This window comes from Lissotriton helveticus, chromosome 12 (assembly GCF_964261635.1).
Source record: "Lissotriton helveticus chromosome 12, aLisHel1.1, whole genome shotgun sequence".
In the NCBI taxonomy this organism is placed as follows: domain Eukaryota; kingdom Metazoa; phylum Chordata; class Amphibia; order Caudata; family Salamandridae; genus Lissotriton; species Lissotriton helveticus.
The window spans coordinates 268,437,440-268,457,986 of NC_136073.1; the positions used below are offsets into that span (position 1 = coordinate 268,437,440).

Below are 20,547 nucleotides of genomic sequence, written 5' to 3' on the forward strand. Positions count from 1 at the left end.
TGTCATGATTATGCATATGTACTGAATTATGTTCTTGCTCTAGTACCTTCCAGGTTGTGTGGGGATGTATGGTTTTGGTTTGTCTCCCACCTTCCTCTACCGACAGATATGGTTATTACTGCTTGCTATTCTGATTCAGGCATGTGAATCTATGAAAGATACCCCAATACTGGATAAGAAAACAAGTTACTTACCTGTAACTACAGTTATCCAGTATTGGTATCTTTCATAGATTCACATGCACCCACCCTCCTCCCCGGCAGGGCAGTTCTTTATTATGGATACTACTTCTCACTTGTGCTGGGAAAATCTGAGGAGAACTGCCTGGGCTGGGAAGGTTCTAGAGGGTGAGGTTAGCTGATTGGCTGAGGCTACATTTTCACTTCTTTTCACATAAGGAGGTAGATAGGCTGCTAAGTTTTGGGCCTAGTTGGGCCTATTTCCTTTTCTAGCCTACTACTAATGGTTTTTAGGCACTGCTATTATATATATAATTTACTGTGGGACTCCCGCCTCGACGACGGGGAATGATTCAGGCATGTGAATCTATGAAAGATACCAATACTGGATAACTGTAGTTACAGGTAAGTAACTTGTTTTCGAAACCTATATCTAAGTAAGGGATGCATACACCACCTTACACAGGCTGCTCTAGCAGACCTTATGTGTTATTTTGAATGGTCTCTCAGGGGTGGCATAATACATGCTGCAGCCCCTGAGAGGCCTCTGGGGTACCTATGCCCTGGGTATAGGATACCATATACTAGGGACTTATAAGGGTACCCCAGAATCCAATCTGTGGTGTGCCTAAAGTACATGCAATCATTTTAGAGGGGAAGCAGTTAGGCTGGGGCCCTGGATAGCAGGGTCCTAGCCAGACTAAAGTCGAAAAACAGTGAAACATCAGCAAAAAGTGAGGGTAACTATAAGAAGCAGATCCTACTCTCCTACACTATTTATTAGAGATGAGCTGGACATGGTCACCATTAACTCTTTCCTGGCTTCCCAATGGGCTTGGGAAATTTCAGTTATGATTCTGACGTTTTGCAAATCAGCTCTTCTGACAGTCCTGTGCTTTCTGGACCTCCATACCTCTTGATGGTGCCCCACGCTTATTGGCACATAATTTACTTAGTTTTTTCTTTTCTTCAGTGGGCCCTACGCTGGGGAGTCAGCAGAGACTGGATTTCAACGGAGGCAGCTTTGGACCCTTGTTCTCCTTATTACTTGCCAGGCTTGTGAGGGCACCAGTCACCCTCAAAATACAAAAACTATTTTTCTGTGGCCAAATGTGACATTACGAGGCTACCAACATCTGCTCAGGTTTCAGGACTTGCATTGCAACATACGCTAATGCATTGCAGCTGAATGGGTAGGATGTGTATAGGAGCAAAGGTTGCAATTGAAAATCTAAAAGTGTGGGTAAGGGGGTGTAATGCTCATCATTTACCGTGAGGCCAGACTGTTTAAGTAGGACAATCAGCTGTGTGTTGGTGCGATAATAACTAAATAAACAGGAGATGCGCCTTGGTGGAGTAACCCTGAGAACGGATGGGAAGGGAGGCTTGAGGAGCTGTAAGTGGGGCTATATTGAAGCACAGAATGACACACACAAATTTTATATTATCTCCTGATTGTAATTGTTGTAGAGACGGTCCTAATGCTGTATATGTCTCCTGAGTACAGATATGACACTGACAACGTGATTGGTTTGTTTTATGTTATTTTATTACATTCAAAATAATCTCCTAGATTTATTCATTTTCTGAACATGCTGACCGATTTGTTTCCCCTTTTCCATTTGTTATGCCTCAGAAGTACTTTATCTTGGTACTCACTTTCCTTATGAGTTTTCAATTTAAGCCAATGCACAGTTGCCCTTTGTGGCCACTTAGGTTAATGATTGTATCCTTTATGACAATTACCTTGGCTCAGCTTGTTAGCGAACTATATGCTTTGTTTTTCTGCATTTTACTGCAGTCTTTCCAGACAAATAGGTTTTAGGACCATGACTTATTTATTTCAAGTCCGTCATTGTATCACTGTGTCAACATTCTAACCACCTCCTCATCCCACCAAAAAGGAGCAGAGACTGTGTCGCCTAAATGCTCGCTTGATTCGCAGCTTTTACATTGACTTGACCTTTGAGTACTAGATGCATTATTGACTTTTCCTTGGCTATACTGGTTCCAAAAAAGACACTATGACTCAAAAAAGATTTCTTGTTGGATGATGCTGTGCTTCAAAATCTGCTACTGTCTTACCAAGAGTGTAGTTGCCTGCTGAGGGGCACCAGGGCCATATCCACCAGGATGAAGTCCATTTCTTCAGCATTGGTCCATGGTCGTTTCTGTCCTGGATATTTGTCGAGCTGTGAAATGGGGTTTGGTTGACGACGCATTACTTTCTTGACTCTGACGTATGCAGGTATGACCCTTTGCTCCATTATTGTAGTGGTATCCACCAGATCTAAATTGCACCACTGGGCAAACTATAACCTAAGAAACTTTGGATTTATTGAGCTGTAGGCTGGAGAATTTCAAAGGTGTCTAGTTCTAACAAGAAGCATACAAATTGGATTTTTAATGAGAAGAAATAATGCACCTTTCTAAAGAAACATTTCTGAAGGATACTTTTTCCTGTAGACTCCTTACCTCATGGATTTCCTCCAGTCACCAGACTACATCCCGAAAGATAAACTATCTCTCCTTTGCACCAGTAGGTGGTGCAAGCAATAGCTCCAATTCTACTCCGGTGCGTCTCGAAATGTGACATCACAGAGCCACAGCAGTGCTCTGATGTCCGTGTTTATTAATTTGCCCGTTGCTCCATCTGGCTCCTGAACTGAGGGAAAATAGAGGTGTGTGTGTGTATGAAAGAACTGTCTTTTGTGAAGAGTTCCTGGATCACTCACTTAGGTGGGACAGTTTAGTGAAAAGTCCCATGATTGACAACTAGGATCACATGTAAGTAAATTTTCCTCTATTTAGTGAGAGATGATGACATTTCATTGTGTCCATTTGTAGATGGCAGAGCAAGAGAGAAAAGTTTCCACTCTAGAAGGCAGCCTAAGGGAACTTGAGAAAAAGCACCAAAGCACCCAAAAGGAACTTAAGGAAACCGTAGACCTACTTGAGAGCTCAAAAAATAAGCTACTACTGAATCACAAGAAGATGAAGAGTCAGGCACAAGAGGTGAGTGCCCAGCGTCTTTTTATTATTTTTCAACAACATGGCAAACATTACAAATTGAGAGAAGGGTCAAATATGCATTTAAAACATACATGATTATAATCCAGAGTACAATAATGATAGATGGCTCATGCAATCGCTGCAAAATTACATTACAGTACATCAAACATTTTAAGTGATATCAAACATGCAGCTTCGACACAAGGCACTCTCAGATCTATTTCAATAACTCCATAACAAAGGATTAATGGTGAAGACTGGTGGTGGTGAAGACTCTGACCACAACTACCCATTATCAGCAGTCTCACTTGTTGTATTATTCTCAGCAGCATGCTATGCCAGGCATTCCTGGCAGAGTGCCCAGATATTTCGAGATCTAGATTTTGACGACATTAATCAGCTGAAGTTATCAGATGCAACATTAAAATAAGGTCATGCAACAATTCAGTAAAGGTAAGGAACAGTCCCAGGCCCCATCTCATTGTTCTGCATCTCTTGGCCTACAGAAGTGCTAATGCAGTAAGCTTCCTGACTGATACACATATATCTTTGGCATAACCCAGTAAAGCAACAATGGGTTGGGTGCAATGTTGATGTCTTTTATTTTACTTTCATCAAAATGATATGCCAAAAAACCTGTATTCCAGGACATTTCCAAGCAATGAGATAAAGTCAGATACTTATTCATGACATCTGGGACAACAGAGTGTTCTCTGAGGCCATAGCAATATAGCTTGTGTGGGGTATAATAGAACCTCAGGATATACTTAAATTGTATAAATCTAAGTGTACTATGTAAGGAAATATTTTTAATAGCCACACAACCAAATACACACTGGTTGTCAGAAACCTCTTTGTGACTATCTACTTGCCAGTCCCAGTGGGGCATTGTAATCTCTGTCAATCCAGTTTTTCCAATTTGGGCATATCATTGTGAAATAGTGTATTTTTAGCCAATAGTTTGTATCAGATAGGTCAACAATGGAAGTGTCAGGTTCACCAAGAGGGCTGCCAGTAATCTCTCTAAGCAAAAAGAACAATTGATGGACAGAATGCAGAACAATGCCATACATTTACCCCAGTACGTAGATCTGTTCCTAAATCCATGCTCACAATGCCATTACAGTTTAGACCCAGCCATATGCAAATTAGTCTTAACCCTGCACCCTATGGGAACAGTCCAGCACAAACTGCCAGGCCAGGTCGTCCCTAGACTGGAAACAAGCATCCTAGGCCCGGTTTCGGAGTTTCACCCCTCATCAGCCAGGATAGCTTGACTCCAGTGGCATGCAGAGCACGGGACCTACGTCTGGGCATACCCGTCCAACTCGGGGTGACAAATGCAAAAAGAACAATTGATGGACAAAATGCAGAACAATGTCAAACACTCACCCCAGTACAGAGATCTGGGCCTAAATCCATCGTTTGTTTGCTCACCACGCCATTCCAGTTTGGACCCAGCCATATGGAAATCAGTCTTGACCCTGCACCCAATGGGAACAGTCCAGCCTGAACTGCCAGGCCTTGTCCTCCCTGAACTGGAAACGAGCATCCTAGGACTGGTTTCGGGGTTTCTTTTGCTTTCTCGCCCTAAGTGCGCCTGGTATGCCTAGACGTGGGTCCCAGGCTCACTGTGCCACTGAATTCAAGCTATCCTGGCTCATGAGCGGTGAAACTCTGAAACCGGTTCTAGGATGCTTGTTTCCGGTCCAGAGAGGACCTGGCTTGGCAGTTCGGGCTGGATTGTTCCCATGAGGCACAGGGTCAAGACTGATTTGCATATGGCCAGGTCTAAACTGGGGTGGCAGGGTGAGCATAAGAATTATGGATTTAACCCATATCTCTTGACTGGGGGTGAATGTTTTAATTTTGGATCTGCATTCCGTCCATCAATTGTGTATCTTTAGTAATCTCTCTAAGGGCACTGCACATCCGGTAATAAAGAAATATATCAGGCGCTGTAAGAGTCAGTATCCTTCTCAGATTTGATCCAATGTCTTAATTCTTTTACAATGTAAGTCTCTCATCCTTTCAAGCTGCTTTCCAGCCCCTCTCAAAAGGACTACCCATCATCTTGCCACCAGTATTAAAGTTCATCCCGCTGTTGTTTACGCGCCCACATTTTAACTTTGGCTTAAGTAGTGATCTATATAAAGAGAGAGAGAGGAACCCCTTAAAACAGTCAAGGGAATTGAGGTTGTCTAACCTGAAACTGAAAGGCTTAGAAAAGTCCTCTCCCAAAGCACTTTTGCTCGGTTAGTTGTGGCTGTCAATTCAATTCAATCAGAACGTGATAGCCTCTGAAAGGAAATCGCTCCCGCTGCTACTTGGGGTTCCGTGTCTAATGAATTGTATTGACAGCCACAACTAACCGAGCAAAAGTGCTTTGGGAGAGGACTTTTCTAAGCCTTTCAGTTTTCAGGCGTTTTCCTCTACAAGAAGGAGGAGAAGCTTCCTATATTCCTCTTTAACCTTGTGAGATTTTCAGTGACCGCCGGCAAAACTCTTTTGTTTTTATTCTGCCAGGCCACATACTTCAGCAAAAGGAAGGGTAGCTTCACCTCTCCACTTCAATTAATTCCTGAGAGACTCCCGGCGAGCTCCGGAGAATGTTTGGACCAGCGCTGATTTATGAGTTCACCACACAGACCATTGGTGAACGTGATTATTAAGAAATCTATCCCCTCCGAAGGTGTAGATTAGAAACAGGAACATTTCTTGGGATTCCCTGATTTCTTTTACTACCTCAATCACAAGTGCGCGAGCAAACCTGTGGCAGAGATTCATAGTCCCCCAAGATACAACCCCAAGGGGAAAGTGTACAGACCCCTCAGTACGACAGACTACAAAGACAAGTCTTGATAAAGGTGGACTCCATTTTTACAGAACCACCGAAACGCGTCGACGCTCTTGATTATAGTACAATTTAAGTCTCCAGCACCCTTGTTTATACAAAAGATCAATAGTGGTAAAACATAGGTTGTAATATCTGGGAGCTTCAAATGTACTAACTGTATTCAACAATTTTTATGCTTTACAATTTTTGTCTGTCTTTTCAATTGTGCAGGTCATAATTGACAATGTTACCATCAGTCTGTTTTTTAACCATTTGATTAGGTAATCATGTTATGTGTAGAAATGTAATTATCTGTTTTTTAACTTGTTGATGTATAATAAATATGTTATAATCTATATATCTGTGTGTTTACAACAGTTCTTAGACTGTTTTTGTGATATTTGGGGCTATGTTTTAGCTTTTAGTTATATCAACTTCAAGGGAATAATTCCTTTCTTTAAGTAGTGATCTTCCATAAACTTCGTGTCATTCCAGTCCTACAAATTCTGCTAACTTGCCTTTATATTAAGACACTCTCATGTTCACAGATGATGATTCACCAGAATGGCTGGGCCAGTAAAAGTAACATGAAAAATTTGGAAAATAACACCCCTTGACCCCACCGTTTCGCATTTCTTAAAAATCCTGTTTTTACTGCACAGGTCAGGCAAGGTTAAGGCAGTGGAAACCACAGAAATGATCACAATTTCTAGGACCATGTATACTTTCTGCTCCTGTCTTCATGAACCCTAAGACCAGGGGTGGCAAAGGCAGTGCAAGAGGTACCAGAGGACAAGCTAGAGGATAGCAGCTGAACACAGCTATTCCCGTAATTTGTGTGCTGCAGGTGGTTTCCATGAGGCAACTCCAAGAACATAATTCAAAATAAAATCTGCAAAGTCAATGCAGTAGCCAATGTGACCTGCTCAGCAGTGGTTAATGGAGAGCTGTGGTTGGAATAGTGTATCCTATTTTTGTCTGAAGGTATTGATGCAAAGAGCTTAATCAAATCTTATCCTATAATCTCCACAGGTGTAACTGAAAAAAACTGTTAGTTATAGATTCCTTACCTTAGAATTACCCCCAGGCGTCAGACTGGAACCGGAAAGTTTTTCGTCAGCAGTACCCCTGCATGTCGTTTGGTGGCATCGGTCGACTCTGCGTTCGGCGTCGGTGTTGTGGTCGCTGGGATGACGTCGGGCTCTGACGTCAGTTCTTTTTTTTTGGCTCCAGCAAGCACAGATCCAGAGAGCGCGGTACCTCCAGTTTGACTGAACTTTTTCTCAACTTTTGTCAACTTTGGTGTTTTTTTGAGTCGATCGACTCCTGGTGTACGAGAGATGCCCGGCTTTAAGGCTTCCGGTTCCTGTAACCGACTGAAGTTGTTGACGGATCCGTACCACGTGTGCCTCTACTGCCTGGAGCGTGATCATGACCCCAAGTACTGCTCCGACTGCCGGACCATGGCCCCGAAGTCCTTGCGGGAGCGGTCCCAAAAGCTACTCTAGGCACGGCAGTCAGCTCCGTGTCGCTCGAGACCCCAGTGCGTAGTAGGTCGAGGGACCGGTCGCGAAGCCAACACCATTCTTCCTCTAAGTCTTAGCACTCGGAGTCAGGTAAGTCGCAGCACAAAAAGAAGTCGAAGAAGCATTGTCGCTCTTCGACTTCTCCCCGTCCGTCAGCTGACGCAGGGACGGATGCGGATGGTGCTCCTCCCGTGGTTCCGTGTTTGGAGCCCGTAGGGTCGGCTCCAGGTTTTCCCCCCTTTCCCGGGACCGACCCCTGCCCAACTTCGTCAGTTTTACGAAGCGATGCACGCTATCTTTGGGCAGCCCGACTCCGCCGGCGTGCCTTCAGGCCCCGAGGACTCTTCGGCGCCAGTGGCTTTGGTCTCGGCGCCGCAGGGTCCCCTTGGATCCAGGCCTGGATCCGGATCGGCGCTGGTTGACCTTGTTATGCCTCCCCTGGCGCCGATTCCACCGGCACCACGTCCGCCACCGGCGTCGCCTGTGTCCCCAGCCGACGTCAACCCCATCCTCCTCCTCGAGGTAGACAAGGAGTCGGACCGGTGTTGACCGACGTCTGATGCGACGCCAATGTGTAATTTTGTGCCCCTATTCTACTCCGGCTCTTTGAGACCAGATTGGCAGCCAGAGGAGAGTGAGGAGGACTGGGAGGGGTCTGGGGACTCTTTAACCAACCAGTTGGCAAGATGAACTGGGGGCAGCCAGTGGTTTGGATACCTCACCAGACCTTGGCATGTTTTGTCTCCTTCCTACCGTGGTTACATAGGAGGGAGCGTCATACACAGTGGTGTTGCGTAGGACGTCCGCGGTTCTCCACCTCGAGCTACCTACGGTGGCAGTCAGGACTAACCTCCTGACAGAGGTGCTTCAACCGGCAGCGGACTCTTCGGAGCCCCTGCTGCCGTTTAATGAAGTCCTTACGGACATCCTGTTGGGCACCTGGTACAGGCAACACAGGGGTTTCTGTGGACAGGATGATTGCCCGACGCCACTGCCCGGTCCCGGGTGAACCCACTTTCCTCTCCCACCACCCCACCCCTGAGAGCTTGATAGTCCAAGCCTCCACTTCCAAGGGCACATTACCTACCGCTCCCCTGGACAGGGAATCCAAAAAGCTGGATCATCTTGGGAAGATGTTTTCTTTCTCCAGCTTAGGACTGTGGTTGGTAAACACTGCATGTCTTTTGGGCCGTTACACCCACTCCGTGTGGGACACGGTTGCGCAAGTGCTGCCTCAGTGCCCGGAGGAGGCCCGGGCCGTACTCTCTCTGGCAGTTGCCACAGGGAGAGATGCAACAAAGTTTACCATCTGCTGTGGGCTGGATATCGCCGACTCACTGGGCAGGGCGATTCCCATGTCAGTAGCCCTTCGACGCTACACCTGGTTGAGGTAAAAGGGTTTTTCCGGGGATGTCTAATCCATTCTTATGGACATGCCCTTTGATGGCCGTCGCCTTTTCTGCGACAAGGCAGACAACGCGCTGGAGTGCTTTAAGGACTCTCGGGCTACAGACGGGTCCTTGGGCCTCTTCACCTCCCACCCTGCGCAGTCTGCCTTTCGCCCATTTCGTGGCTAAGGAAGGGGTACCCCAACACGTCATGCACAGAGCCACAGGCCGGCATAAGCAGTTCAGCCTCTGCGCCGCCGGGGATGTGGGAACCAGCACCGTGGTTCTGAGGGCCTGCGGGCAGGCCAGTCCACCACATCCCCCTCTGCAGCAGCCTTCAAACCCTCGTTGTCCGACCTTTCAGGGCCACCAAACGCCAGTGGGAAGAAGGATTCACCATGACCTCCCCCACTGGCACACCATCACGTCGGACAGGTGGGTCTTGCAGATAGTCCGAAGGGACTACTCCCTCCCCTTCGAGACTACCCCTCCATCGATGCCACCTCAGTACCATCGCATTTCGGAGGCTCATCTGGCCCCTCTCCAACCTGAAGTATCGGTACTCTTGGCCAAGGGAGCCATCAAGCACGTTCCTGTCCCAGAAGTAGGTCATGGTTGCTATTCCCACTACTTTCTTGTTCCCAAGAAGGACAAAGCCCTGCATCCTATCTTGGATCTCAGGAACGTCAACCGCTCCCTCCGGTAGGAGAAGTTCAAAATGTTGACGCTCGCTCGGGTCTTTTCTGCCCTCGACCCTGGAGACTGGATGGTGGCATTGAACTTGCCGGACGCTTACTTTCATATCCCCGCCCTGCCGGCCCACGGCGTTACCTGTGGTTCACTGTAGGCCACAAGCACTTTGTTTACCGTGCTCCCCTTTGGCCTTACCAGTGTCCCCCAGGTGTTCACGAAAGTGATGGGGGTGGTCGCAGCATTTCTGCGCAGATCAAGGGTTCCAGTCTTCCCCTATCTTGATGACTGGCTGTTGAAGGCGGGCTCGCCCCGAGCAGTCATCTCCCACCTCCAGACTACAGCCGACATCTTGCGTTCGCTGGGGTTCATCATTAAGGTGCCGAAGTCGCACCTGATTCCCTCTCAGAAGCTCCTTTTCATTGGAGCGGTTCTGGACACAACGCAGTTTCTGGCTTATCCTCCCGGGCAGCGAGCCTGGGATATTTGGGCTATGATTCCGATCTTTCAGCCTCTATCCCGGGTTTCGGGCAGAATGACCCTGAGGCGGCTGGACCTCACGGCCTCTTGCATCCTGCTGGTGGATCATGCCAGGTGGCATATGCAGGCTCTGCAGTGGGACCTGAAGTTCCATTGGGCACAGCATCATGGAAATCTTTCCGATTGCGTCCAGATCTCGGAGGGCACTGCACACCAATTGCAGTAGTGGCTAACAAACCAAGATTGAGTCAACGGCAGGTCCCTCTCCCTTCCCACAGTGGTGACAAATGCATCACTTCTGGGGTGGGGTGGCCACATGGGGGAGGCGGAGATCAGAGACCTCTGGTCTCTGGCGGAGTCCAGGTTCCACATCTACCTTCTGGAGCTCTGGGCTATCCGTCTTGCACTGAAGGCATTCCTTCCTTCTGTCAAAGGGAGATTAGTGCAGGTGTTCACAGACAACACCAGCACCATGTGATACAACAGGGCGGGGTGGGGTCATGGACCCTATGTCAGGAGGTGTAGGAAGGTGGATACCTGACTATGGTTACCCCAGATTTTTTGCCTTGTGTTTAGCTGGTTTTCGACTTAGTTGGCCTGGGATCCTGTTAATCAGGGCCCCAGGCTATCTGCTCTCACTGTAAAATGGACTCCATGTACCTTAGGTACATCTCCAATTGAGAATTGGGTCACCTTGTGAGCCCCTGTACAGTGTACTATAGGTACCCAGGGCATAGGTGCATCCAAGGCCTACCAGGGGCTGCAGCATGTATTATGCCACCCCTGGCTGGCAACCTAAATTGACACAACTGGCTGATCACTCAGCTGGGGCAAGGTTGTGTAATCACCCCTTGCTTAGGTATAGTATCCCTATACCTACCCTATATATAAAAACACAGTAACCTATAAGTCACTCCTATGGCAGGCCTTAACAATCCTGGAGGCAGAGTGCTTGGTTATGTGTGAGGTGGTGCTCTAGCATGAGCTGAGCCTGTCTGCAGCTATCGGAACCATGTCCTTATAGCTGTTCTATGATATTGCCATACCATATACTCTTAAGTGCATTATAATCCTCGCGGTTGAATGCTAACTTTGGTTTGGCTTTATCTAAACATGTTGTGTAAGGTGTCATACGCTTTGGAATACTACCCCCTCGCCAATTCTGGTGACGGGGGTAGCATTCCACCCTTCTAGAGGGGGAAGACATGTTAAAACTACTGTACCCGGTTAAAGTTAACCAGAGCCCCAGCATCACAAAATGGATGCTGCTGCCACAGACACAAGTCTGACCTCCTGCTGCTGGGAGTCCTTCCAGTCACGGAGGTTTGGACAATTGGTTTCCTGCCTGGAGAGGTGCGAGCACCACCCCAGACAGGACTTTGTGTATTGGGACAGGGAGGGCTGAATAGAATGAGACACTGCCTGGGGCACACTAGGTGCTCCATGCATAGTCCAGTTCAAACCGGTGCTGGGGCACTCCAGCCCCAGCTCTGGCGCGAAACTGGACAAAGGATAGGGGGGTGTAACCACCCCCCTTCCTGGTCCCACTCATAGGAGGGACCTAGTGAGTAAACCAGCCCCCTTTAGTTGTATAAAGGTAGGAGCTGACCCAGGAGACTTTAGATTTGATCCTGAACTGAAACTTGAAACGAAACTCTGGACCCTTCGACATTCAACCAACTTGAAGACTGAAGAATCTCCCTTGTGGCCAAGGAGTGACCACCCTGGGAAACCAGGCACCATCCAGCAACTCGACGGCTTGCTTTGTCCCCGTTCCCGCCGGAACTCGAGCGCAGAGCCTGACAAGACCTCGACTCCAGGACTCCTCTGACCCCACTGCACGACTCCAGCACAGCTGAGCCCCGTGGAAGGCATCGGAATCCGTGGAACCAGGCAACTTGGAAAGTCTTCAATTTGCTAACAGCGCAGCTCCTGAGGCATCCTCGAAGCTGTGCACTGGGGACTGAGACACCCCGACACCGAGCTCCACCTGCACCAAAGACCAGCCCTCCACACTCAACGAGATCTGCGTGGGGCCCTTCTGCTTGTGTTCTTCTTGACACGTTGTCCCGGTTGCTGGCCAGTTGGCTAGTAGCCCTGTGACCACGATTCCTTTGAAAATCCATCGCTGGTCTGGTTGCTCCAGACTGGCACTTGCTTCCCTGAAAAGGTGAAGTACCTCAGACCCTCCTGGTCTGCACCAGAAGCTCCTTGTTTATCCTGCGTGGGTTGCTTTTGCTTAGGCTTGTTGGCTCCAATCTTGAAGTCGACCCCTCCATCTGCGAGAACCTTCGTGGGACAGCTCCTCTCCAGCACCTGGTCGTCCTCGCGCCTCCTGGTCCGTGTGGCTGCAACGACAAGCTTCACATCCGCACCTGATTGCTCCTCGACGATGTCTGGTTCCTCCCTGGTTCCACCCGGTCACTGGCTAGTGACCCAGACTCTGTCTTCTCTGCTTTCAGGTCCTCTTCATCCTAGATCCACCCTTGGATCCACCCGGACATCTACCTCCTGGTCGCCTGCAGCATCTTCTTCCAAGGCTCCATAGGAATCAACGAGAAAACCCGACACACTTTGACACCTATGCACCCGCAGCCCGTGGCTGAGGTAACGCGAGTACTTCGGTGCTCCTGCAGGGATTGACTATCCTAGTGTCTAGTTTTGTTAGTTGTACATTCCTAGTTAGACCGGAAGTGTCCTAAATCTTCGATTACTTATCTTTAAAGTTCCCATTGACTTTCTATTGACTCTCGCGTGAGTGTACTGACACTGCACGTGCTGCCTGTGGGCCTCCCACTCCTAACCTAAGGGTCAGCTAGTGTAGCCCCAGCGATTCTCTAGGCCCTAGGCCTTCTCCTTTCCCAAGTCGTGGTTCTTATACCACTTACTTAGTATATGGTTTTACGCGCCCCTAGGGCCTGACTGTAAATTGTGCTATTTAAAGTATTCTGATTAAGTAACTTGTTATGTGCTTTGGCCTCTGATCTCATAAAGAGTTCAGAGCAGTGTGTTAGTAAATAAATACATATATATTTTATATATATCCTGTGTGGTGTCCTTTCATTTGGTATTCAAGGGGTTACATATGGTAAAACAGCTGGCTTTACACGCCCTCAAGAGTCTTTTAGCCTAAGACTGTTCTGTCCACGCTACCACTAGGATAGCTGGTCTATAAGGTTGACTTACAACCATCACCATAAGGGTTGTTTGGACTGGTGCAAGGTGTTCAATAGAATAGTGAACATCATATACCAGGCCAACTTCTCACAGGAGGCACTTCGCCTCTGGAAGTAGCTGGAATATCAGGGCATGTCCTTGGTGGTTCAACACCTGGTAGGTTCTCTGAATGCTAGATTGGACGAACTCAGCCGCCGGTGCATGATGGATCACGAATGGCGTCTTCACTCAGAGGTGGTGCAAGGTCTCTTTCAGCAGTGGGGAGAGCCTTGATTAGATCAATTCACCACTGAAGAGAACTTGCAATGTCAGCAGTTCTACGCGTTGGAATTTCCAAGGTGGCACTCGCTAGGTGATGCTTTTCGTCGCGAGTGGAGTTGCTGTCTTTTATATGCCTTTTTGCCTATACCACTTCTGCCCAGAGTGCTAAAGAAGATCTGGTGCGCCCAAGCTCAAGTCATTCTTGTGGCCCCGGACTAGGCATGAAGATTCTGGTATCCTGACTATCTACACATGGTCGTCGATCCTGTGATCAGACTGCCCCTTCAGGAGGATCTTCTATCACAGCAGCAGGGGACGGTCCTCCACCCGAACATCTCCAGCCTCCACCTCCTTGCGTGGAGATTGAGCGACGAAAGTTGACAGCTTTCGAACTTACTCCCGAAGTCTGTAATGTTATCTAGGCAGCCAGGCGTCCCACCACCAAAATGGTATAAGCCTGTAGATTGAACAAATTTGTGGCAGTGTGCGCCACAAAGGCCGTGGATCCCCTTTCTGCTTCCCTTTCAGAGTTTCACCTCTTCATTCTTTCTTTGCCCAACAGAGCTCTGTTCTGGGCACTCTAAAAGGCTATCTTTCTGCCATTTTGGCCTTCCTTCTGCTACCTGATCAGCCTTCTCTTTTCAAGTCCCCTATTGTAAATCGCTTCCTTAAGGACATTAATCATTTGTTTTCTCCCATTCCTTTCGTAATGCCCCAGTGGGACTTAAACGTGGTTCTAACCTACCTTATGTGCGCTCCTTTCGAGCCACTAAATAACTGTCCTTTCAGACTTTTGATGCTTAAAACTGCCTGTTTGGTTGCCATCACCTCTGCTTGCAGGTTGAGGGAACTTCAGGCTCTTTCTTCAAAACCTCCTTTCCTGGCTGTTCATCCGGACGTAGTTGTCCTTCACACTAGGCCTTCTTTCCTTCCCAAAGCGGTTACCTCTTTCCACATAGGACAGACCATCACTTGGCCCACCTTCTTACCGCCCCTGCACCCTTCGAAAGAGGAGGAGAGGCTCCACTGCGTGGATCCAAAACGTGCATGTTTATTTTATGTGGATCGCCCAAAGCACTTTTGGTTGGATGACTAGCTCTTTGTTGACTATGTGGGCAAGAAAGGTTGGGTCGTGCAAAATCGGATTATCTTTCGGTAAGTCGTTCTATGCACCAAAATCTGTAATTCCTTGGCAAAGCCCATACCCCCAGGGCGACGGCAGCCACTACTGCTTTGGGACGTGGAGTCCCTCTTCATGATATCTGCCAGGCAGCCATGTGCGCCTCAATGCCCACGTTCACCAAACATTACTGCCTGGACAATCAAGTCCGGAGAGACAGCTTCTTTCGCTGTTCAGTTCTCCAGGACTTTCTGATGTGCACTTAGTTCGCAGAACCACCTCCGCGGTTGGTATTGCTGGTATATCTATTCTAAGGTGAGGAATCCATAACTAATAGTCTCATTCAGATGAAAAACTTACTTTCCTTTGCTACCGATGTATCTGTAAGAGACATATATTAGTTATGGATTCCTCACCACCCCAACTATCCTCCCCCTTCTGAGAACTGACTTCTAGGGTAAGGGACTCCCTTTCAGGGCCCTAGTTTTTGTGCACCAGTGGTCAGTGTCTTGCATAGCTCTGCGCTTCTGGCGTGGAATGTCGTGTAAAGAACTGACATGAGCGCGCTGGGGTGGTGTCTAAGTAGATACTGCGATGTCATTCCGGTGACCGCGTCGCCAACAGCAAACGCGAGTCGACCGATGCCACCTACCGACACGCAGTGGTACTGCTGAAGAAAAATTTCTACGGATCATCTGACTCCTGGGGGTAATTCTAAGGTGAGGAATCCATAACTAACTAATATATGTCTCTTACAGATATATCGTTACCGAAAGGTAAGTAACTTGTTAGACGGTGCCGCTGTGCACTCCCTTGCAGCATCATACCATGAGAGTGGGGTCAGAAGTGTCTTCCTCCTAGACTTGCCAGTTCTGAATGAAATCTACCAAGTGCATCATGCTGAAGGGGCAGTGCCTCCTCTTTTTTTTATTATTTTAATCTTTTTATTGATTTTTATGCAGTACTCAAATACATAAACCAAAAGGCAGCATACAGAGACCCTTATATAGTGTTTTTTGATACAGCATGTTAATGTCAGAGACCTCAAGGAATCACACAACGAAAGGAAGTTGAATGAAGGCAGTCTGCACATGTAACCATCTCATTCTGACTAGGCACAGTGTGTATCACACACATCATCGTCTCTTCCTAGGGTGGGCCCTAGATCCAGACCTCTCAGTTCCTCCTCTTGGTTTATTCTAATAGTACTGCGCCCTAACAAGGCAAATCATTTCATGACCTGTAACTTTCTTTTAACCCATGCGGCAATATCTCTGATATGCCATTATATCTTCCGAGGTGAGGTGAGGTGAGGCCAGCATTATTGTGTCGTATTTGTCGTTATATAGTACCTTGCTGCCTCTGATGCGACTAGAAGCGGCATGTAGACCCTCCTGTTATGAGCTAAAGCTGTTGTCTTTTCTGCATAGGTACGAGATGCCTCCTTATAGTTATCGACCTATTTAAGGACCTTGACCCCGTGGTATGGCATATAAATGGCATGTAAATATTCTGTATATAACTGGCCACTTTCTTGAGGGATGTTGACTAGTAGTTTCGCTCTGAGGAAGCCTGTCTCAAATGACTTTCAAGATTGAGGTATGAAGTCACCAAAGAGCCGCTTTATTGCAAAACAAATGGCACTACTGACACGTAATGTGGTATATGGTAACTGGATTTCCAGTTTTGGAGCTAAAATAGCTGCATTTTATTGGTGGGTTTAGCAGACTGGTGGGAACCTGGGCCAGCAAGTCCCTCACTGGGCATTCTGATCTTTGTTTGTGAAAATTGAGAGTGGTTCGACAGGTTTATGAAACATTGAAATTTGTGCTATGCATGAAAAATCTTTTTGCTTACTGAATTTGAATTCACAATCCGTTATATATTGTACTAGCAGCCCGTCCCGACGTTGTCCGGGTATGAATTGCTGCCGGCCAGTAGTATATTGTTTTGTAGGATTTCGTTTTGATTGCATTTCTTATCTGTGACAGGCCTGTAAAACGCTCTGATTCACAGTGCACTGCTGATGCACTTAAGAGTGTGCGTTCAGTAGTGTGATAACTTGAGTTTCCCTACTTAATTTTTCCTTGCAATATTATATAGCGCGAACTCGACAACATGGCATGAGCACAGTTTACATTACAGAAGAACACATTCATTTGTGGTAGGCACGGGGAGACAAAGCGATTTGCCTGGAATCACAGGATGTTGAGCTGATGCCGAGATTCGAACGTAGCTCCCCAGCTCTAAAGTTTCCAATTCTAGAACTTGTGGCGGGAGGTGTGTCTAAAAGTGTATGTCGGTGCTGGCCATCAATGAGAGAGACCTGTGCATTTTTCAAATGGGTGGTGAAAAAATATGAGTATGTTGCTGGAGATGTGGGCCGCTGTGCCACCAATGTACTTACCGGGGGAGGGTAAACACCCATTATTCCGCAACTTTCTTTCCGCATACCATCACTCCGCATACTTTCATTACGAAAGTACCATGACTCCACAATGCCATATTAACGCATGGCATTACATTTTATATGCTTTTACCACGCATACATTTACAACGAAATTCATTGTAAATTCATGAATGGTAAAAGCATGTTTTTTTTAATGTTTGGATAAGGTAAGTATGGGTATAGGGGTATATGTTTTGGGGTACTGAGGTATATGTTTTGGGGTGTTTGGGTATTTTAAGGGTTCAGATATAGGTTTGGGTATTTTAAGGGTTCAGATATAGTTTTGGGTTATGGGGTACAGGGGTATTTTTTAGGGTTCAGGGCTAGGTTTGGGTTTTGGGGTATATGGGTATTTTTAGGGTTATGGGGTAGGCTTGGGTTTTGGGGTACAGGGGTATTTTAAATGGTTCAGGGCTAGGCTTGGGTTTTGAGGTACAGGGGTATTTTTAGGGTTCAGGGCTATGTTGGTGTTTTGGGGTACAGGGGTATTTTAGGGTTCAGGGGTAGGTTTGGGTTTTGGGGTGCAGGGTTATTTTTAGGGTTCGGGGCTAGGTTTGGGGTACAGGGGTATTTTTAGGGTTATGGGGTAGGTTTGGGGGTTGGGGTACAGGGGTATTTTAAGGGTTCAGGGCTAGGTTTGGGTTTTGGGGTACAGGGGCATTTTAGGGTTCAGGGGTGGTTTTGGGGTACAGTGGTATTTTTAGGGTTCAGGGCTAGGTTTGGGTTTTGGGGAACGGGTATTTTTAGGGTTTAGGGATAGGTTTGGGGTACAGGGTATATTTATAAGGTTAAGATGGGTTAGTGTTTAAGGGTGTTGGGGTATTTTAAGGAGTAAGGGTGGGTTATGATTATGGGGTGCAGGGGTATTTAAAGGGAGCAGGGTGGGATTAGCACACGATATGAGACATGGCATGAAGGGCGGAATGTACCACATGCCCCCAGCGTTTGTCACGCCCCCAGCACACGCCCACAACGCAGACACGCCTTTAGGGACTACTTTGCTGGCACGGTTCTTTTACCGTTTAAATGTATATGGTGGGCGTCTGCATAGCCTATGTCCTTCTGCTGCAACTGCCCTTTCCAACGCTGTATTGGGTGTTGTGATTGGTGCTGTGGTTCCTGAGTTTACCCGCCTCAAAGGTTTGGGCTCTCTATTATATTAGTATAGATTGCAATCTAAAGTAGTACATTTTGGCGATGGGTAGCAATACCGGACTGTTCCAGCACGGGCAGATACAATGTCCGGTGTTTTAATGATATCGAATTTTTTGCATATTTTCTGAGCGGCATATCATGTTTTTGCCCCCCACCCTCCCCCATAGATTTCAGAGACCAGCATTGAGTTATGTTATGTTATGTTATGTTATGTTAAAACGACTTATATAGCGCTCAGCTGCCCCAGCAATGGGGCGTCCCGGCGCTTCTAGCAGCTCACAAATAACTGTCTACGATGGAGCTCAGCAAGACAATGTCCAGGAAGCTTAGTTTAGGGGAAAAAGGTGGGTCTTAATTGCCTTCCTAAAATCCAGCAGACCTTCCAGTTCTCGTATGTGTGCTGGTAGTGAGTTCCACAGCTTTGCTGCCAAATAGCGGAAGGAACGTCCTCCCGCTCGGCAGCGTTTGACCCGGGGTACCCTGACCAAGTGTTGTTCCGCAGAGCATAGTGCACGGGTTGGGACATATGAGGTGAAAAGGTTACAGAGCATTTTGGGAGTGGTAAATTTTAGAATTTTAAAAGAAAGACATAGTGTCTTAAACTGAATTCGCTGAGCCATAGGGAGCCAGTGTGGCCTCCGGATGGTGTCAGTGATGGAACAGAACCGGGGAAGGCCAACTAAGGCCCTAGCAACCGCATTTTGGATGCGCTACATCCAAATAATCTCAGCTTGATTGGACTACGCTAGCTCCTTGCTTTTGGGAGCCAATCGAGAAAGAACAGTGGATTGGACTATCAGCTGTCTAGTAGATGAGTCAAATAACTTTAAATAGGTTTAAGACCTCGTAAGATGCCAAAGCATGTAGCAGCGACTTTTTTTGTTTGGAAACAGAAACTAAGAGAGGAGTCCAACCACACCCCCAGGTTCTTGACTTCTCTCTTTGGTTCCGGGGCTTTACCCAAAGCCTTGGGCCACCAGTTATCGCCCCATAAGTCAGTCTTCTTACCGACCAGCAGCACTTCTGTCTTGTTTGCATTTAGTTGCAAACAATTAGATGTAATCCAGTCTGCCACGACTGTGAGGCCGCTTTTAAACCTAGAGACATTCGGGGTCGATCCTTCAGTTAGGGCATCCACTAGCTGCGTGTCGTCCACATATGAGACAATAGTGAGGTCCCATTGCCTGGCGACAGCAGCTAGTGGCTGAACATAGAGATTGAACAATGTGGGGCTCAATGCCGAGCCTTGGGGGATGCCCTGCTCAATAAGATGCGCCTGGGATAAGAAAGAAGGGGTTGAGACATGGAAGGATCTCTCGGTCAGAAAAGATCTGAACCAAGTAAGGGCCAGGTCAGTGACCCCTGCCTCCTCAAGAAGGTGAAGCAAATCCTTGTGAGAAACAGTGTCAAATGCGGCACTGACATCCAGCAGGATCAGTGCCGCCGTTTCACCATGGTCGAGAGTGGTCCGCAGTTGTTCCGTCATAGCCAGGAGAACGGTCTTGGTACTATGGCCGGCGCGGAAGCCATGTTGCGTTGCGTCCAGAATGTTATTAGAACGCAGGAAGTTGGTGAGTATGATGTTAGCATGTGCTTCCGCAGCCTTCGCCACCCAGGGAAGGCGAGAGATAGGCCTGAAATGTTCAGGCTTCATAGGGTCTAAACTAGGTTTTTTAAGGATGGGAGAGACCCATGCCTGTTTCCATTTCGCCGGAACAATGGCGAATGAGAAAGCGGCGTTGATCAGCTGGTGTAGCGGTGTCCTGCAAAGCAAGGAGGTTTCTCTGAACTGAGCAGGCTTGAGTGGGTCGTCCGAAGAGACGGATTTAATTTTTACGGTCAGCCTGCTAAGTTCCTCAGAGGAGATCTCCGGGATAACCGTCAAGTTGGAGACTGGGTCTGGTCTAGTGGAAATAGGTGGACAGGAGGTAGTCCTGGGAGGAAAGGATCGATAGATTGCCCGAATTTTCTCCACGAATAAGGAGGCTAGTTCTTCACAGTCGAGCTCTGAGGTAGGTATAGGCACCGGGGATTTCTTGGCACTGAGATCTTTAAGAACTTTAAAAATGAATTTAGCGGGATTGGGGTTCGATTTAATCTCAGAAACATAGTACTCCGCTCGAGTCCTACAAACGGCTCTCAATATGCATTAAGTTCAGCCAAGTAGTAGGCTTTTTTTCCAGGATCATAATCTTTCCTCCACTCGTGCTCATATCTTTACCATGCCTTCTTTAGTAGAGTCAGGGTGTCATTATACCAGGGGCTAGACTCCTG

General features: G+C 47.4%; 1 protein-coding gene across 8 annotated transcripts in view; it reads left to right on the forward strand.

The window, feature by feature from the left end:
• Positions 1-20,547, forward strand: part of PMFBP1 (polyamine modulated factor 1 binding protein 1) — a 2,317,386-nt gene that overhangs the window by 1,646,613 nt on the left and 650,226 nt on the right. For all 8 annotated transcript variants that reach the window (XM_078668626.1, XM_078668631.1, XM_078668625.1 and 5 more), the window contains one exon: positions 3,027-3,194. In XM_078668626.1, coding sequence (XP_078524752.1) covers positions 3,027-3,194 — 168 coding nt within the window. The remainder of the gene's footprint in view (positions 1-3,026; positions 3,195-20,547) is intronic.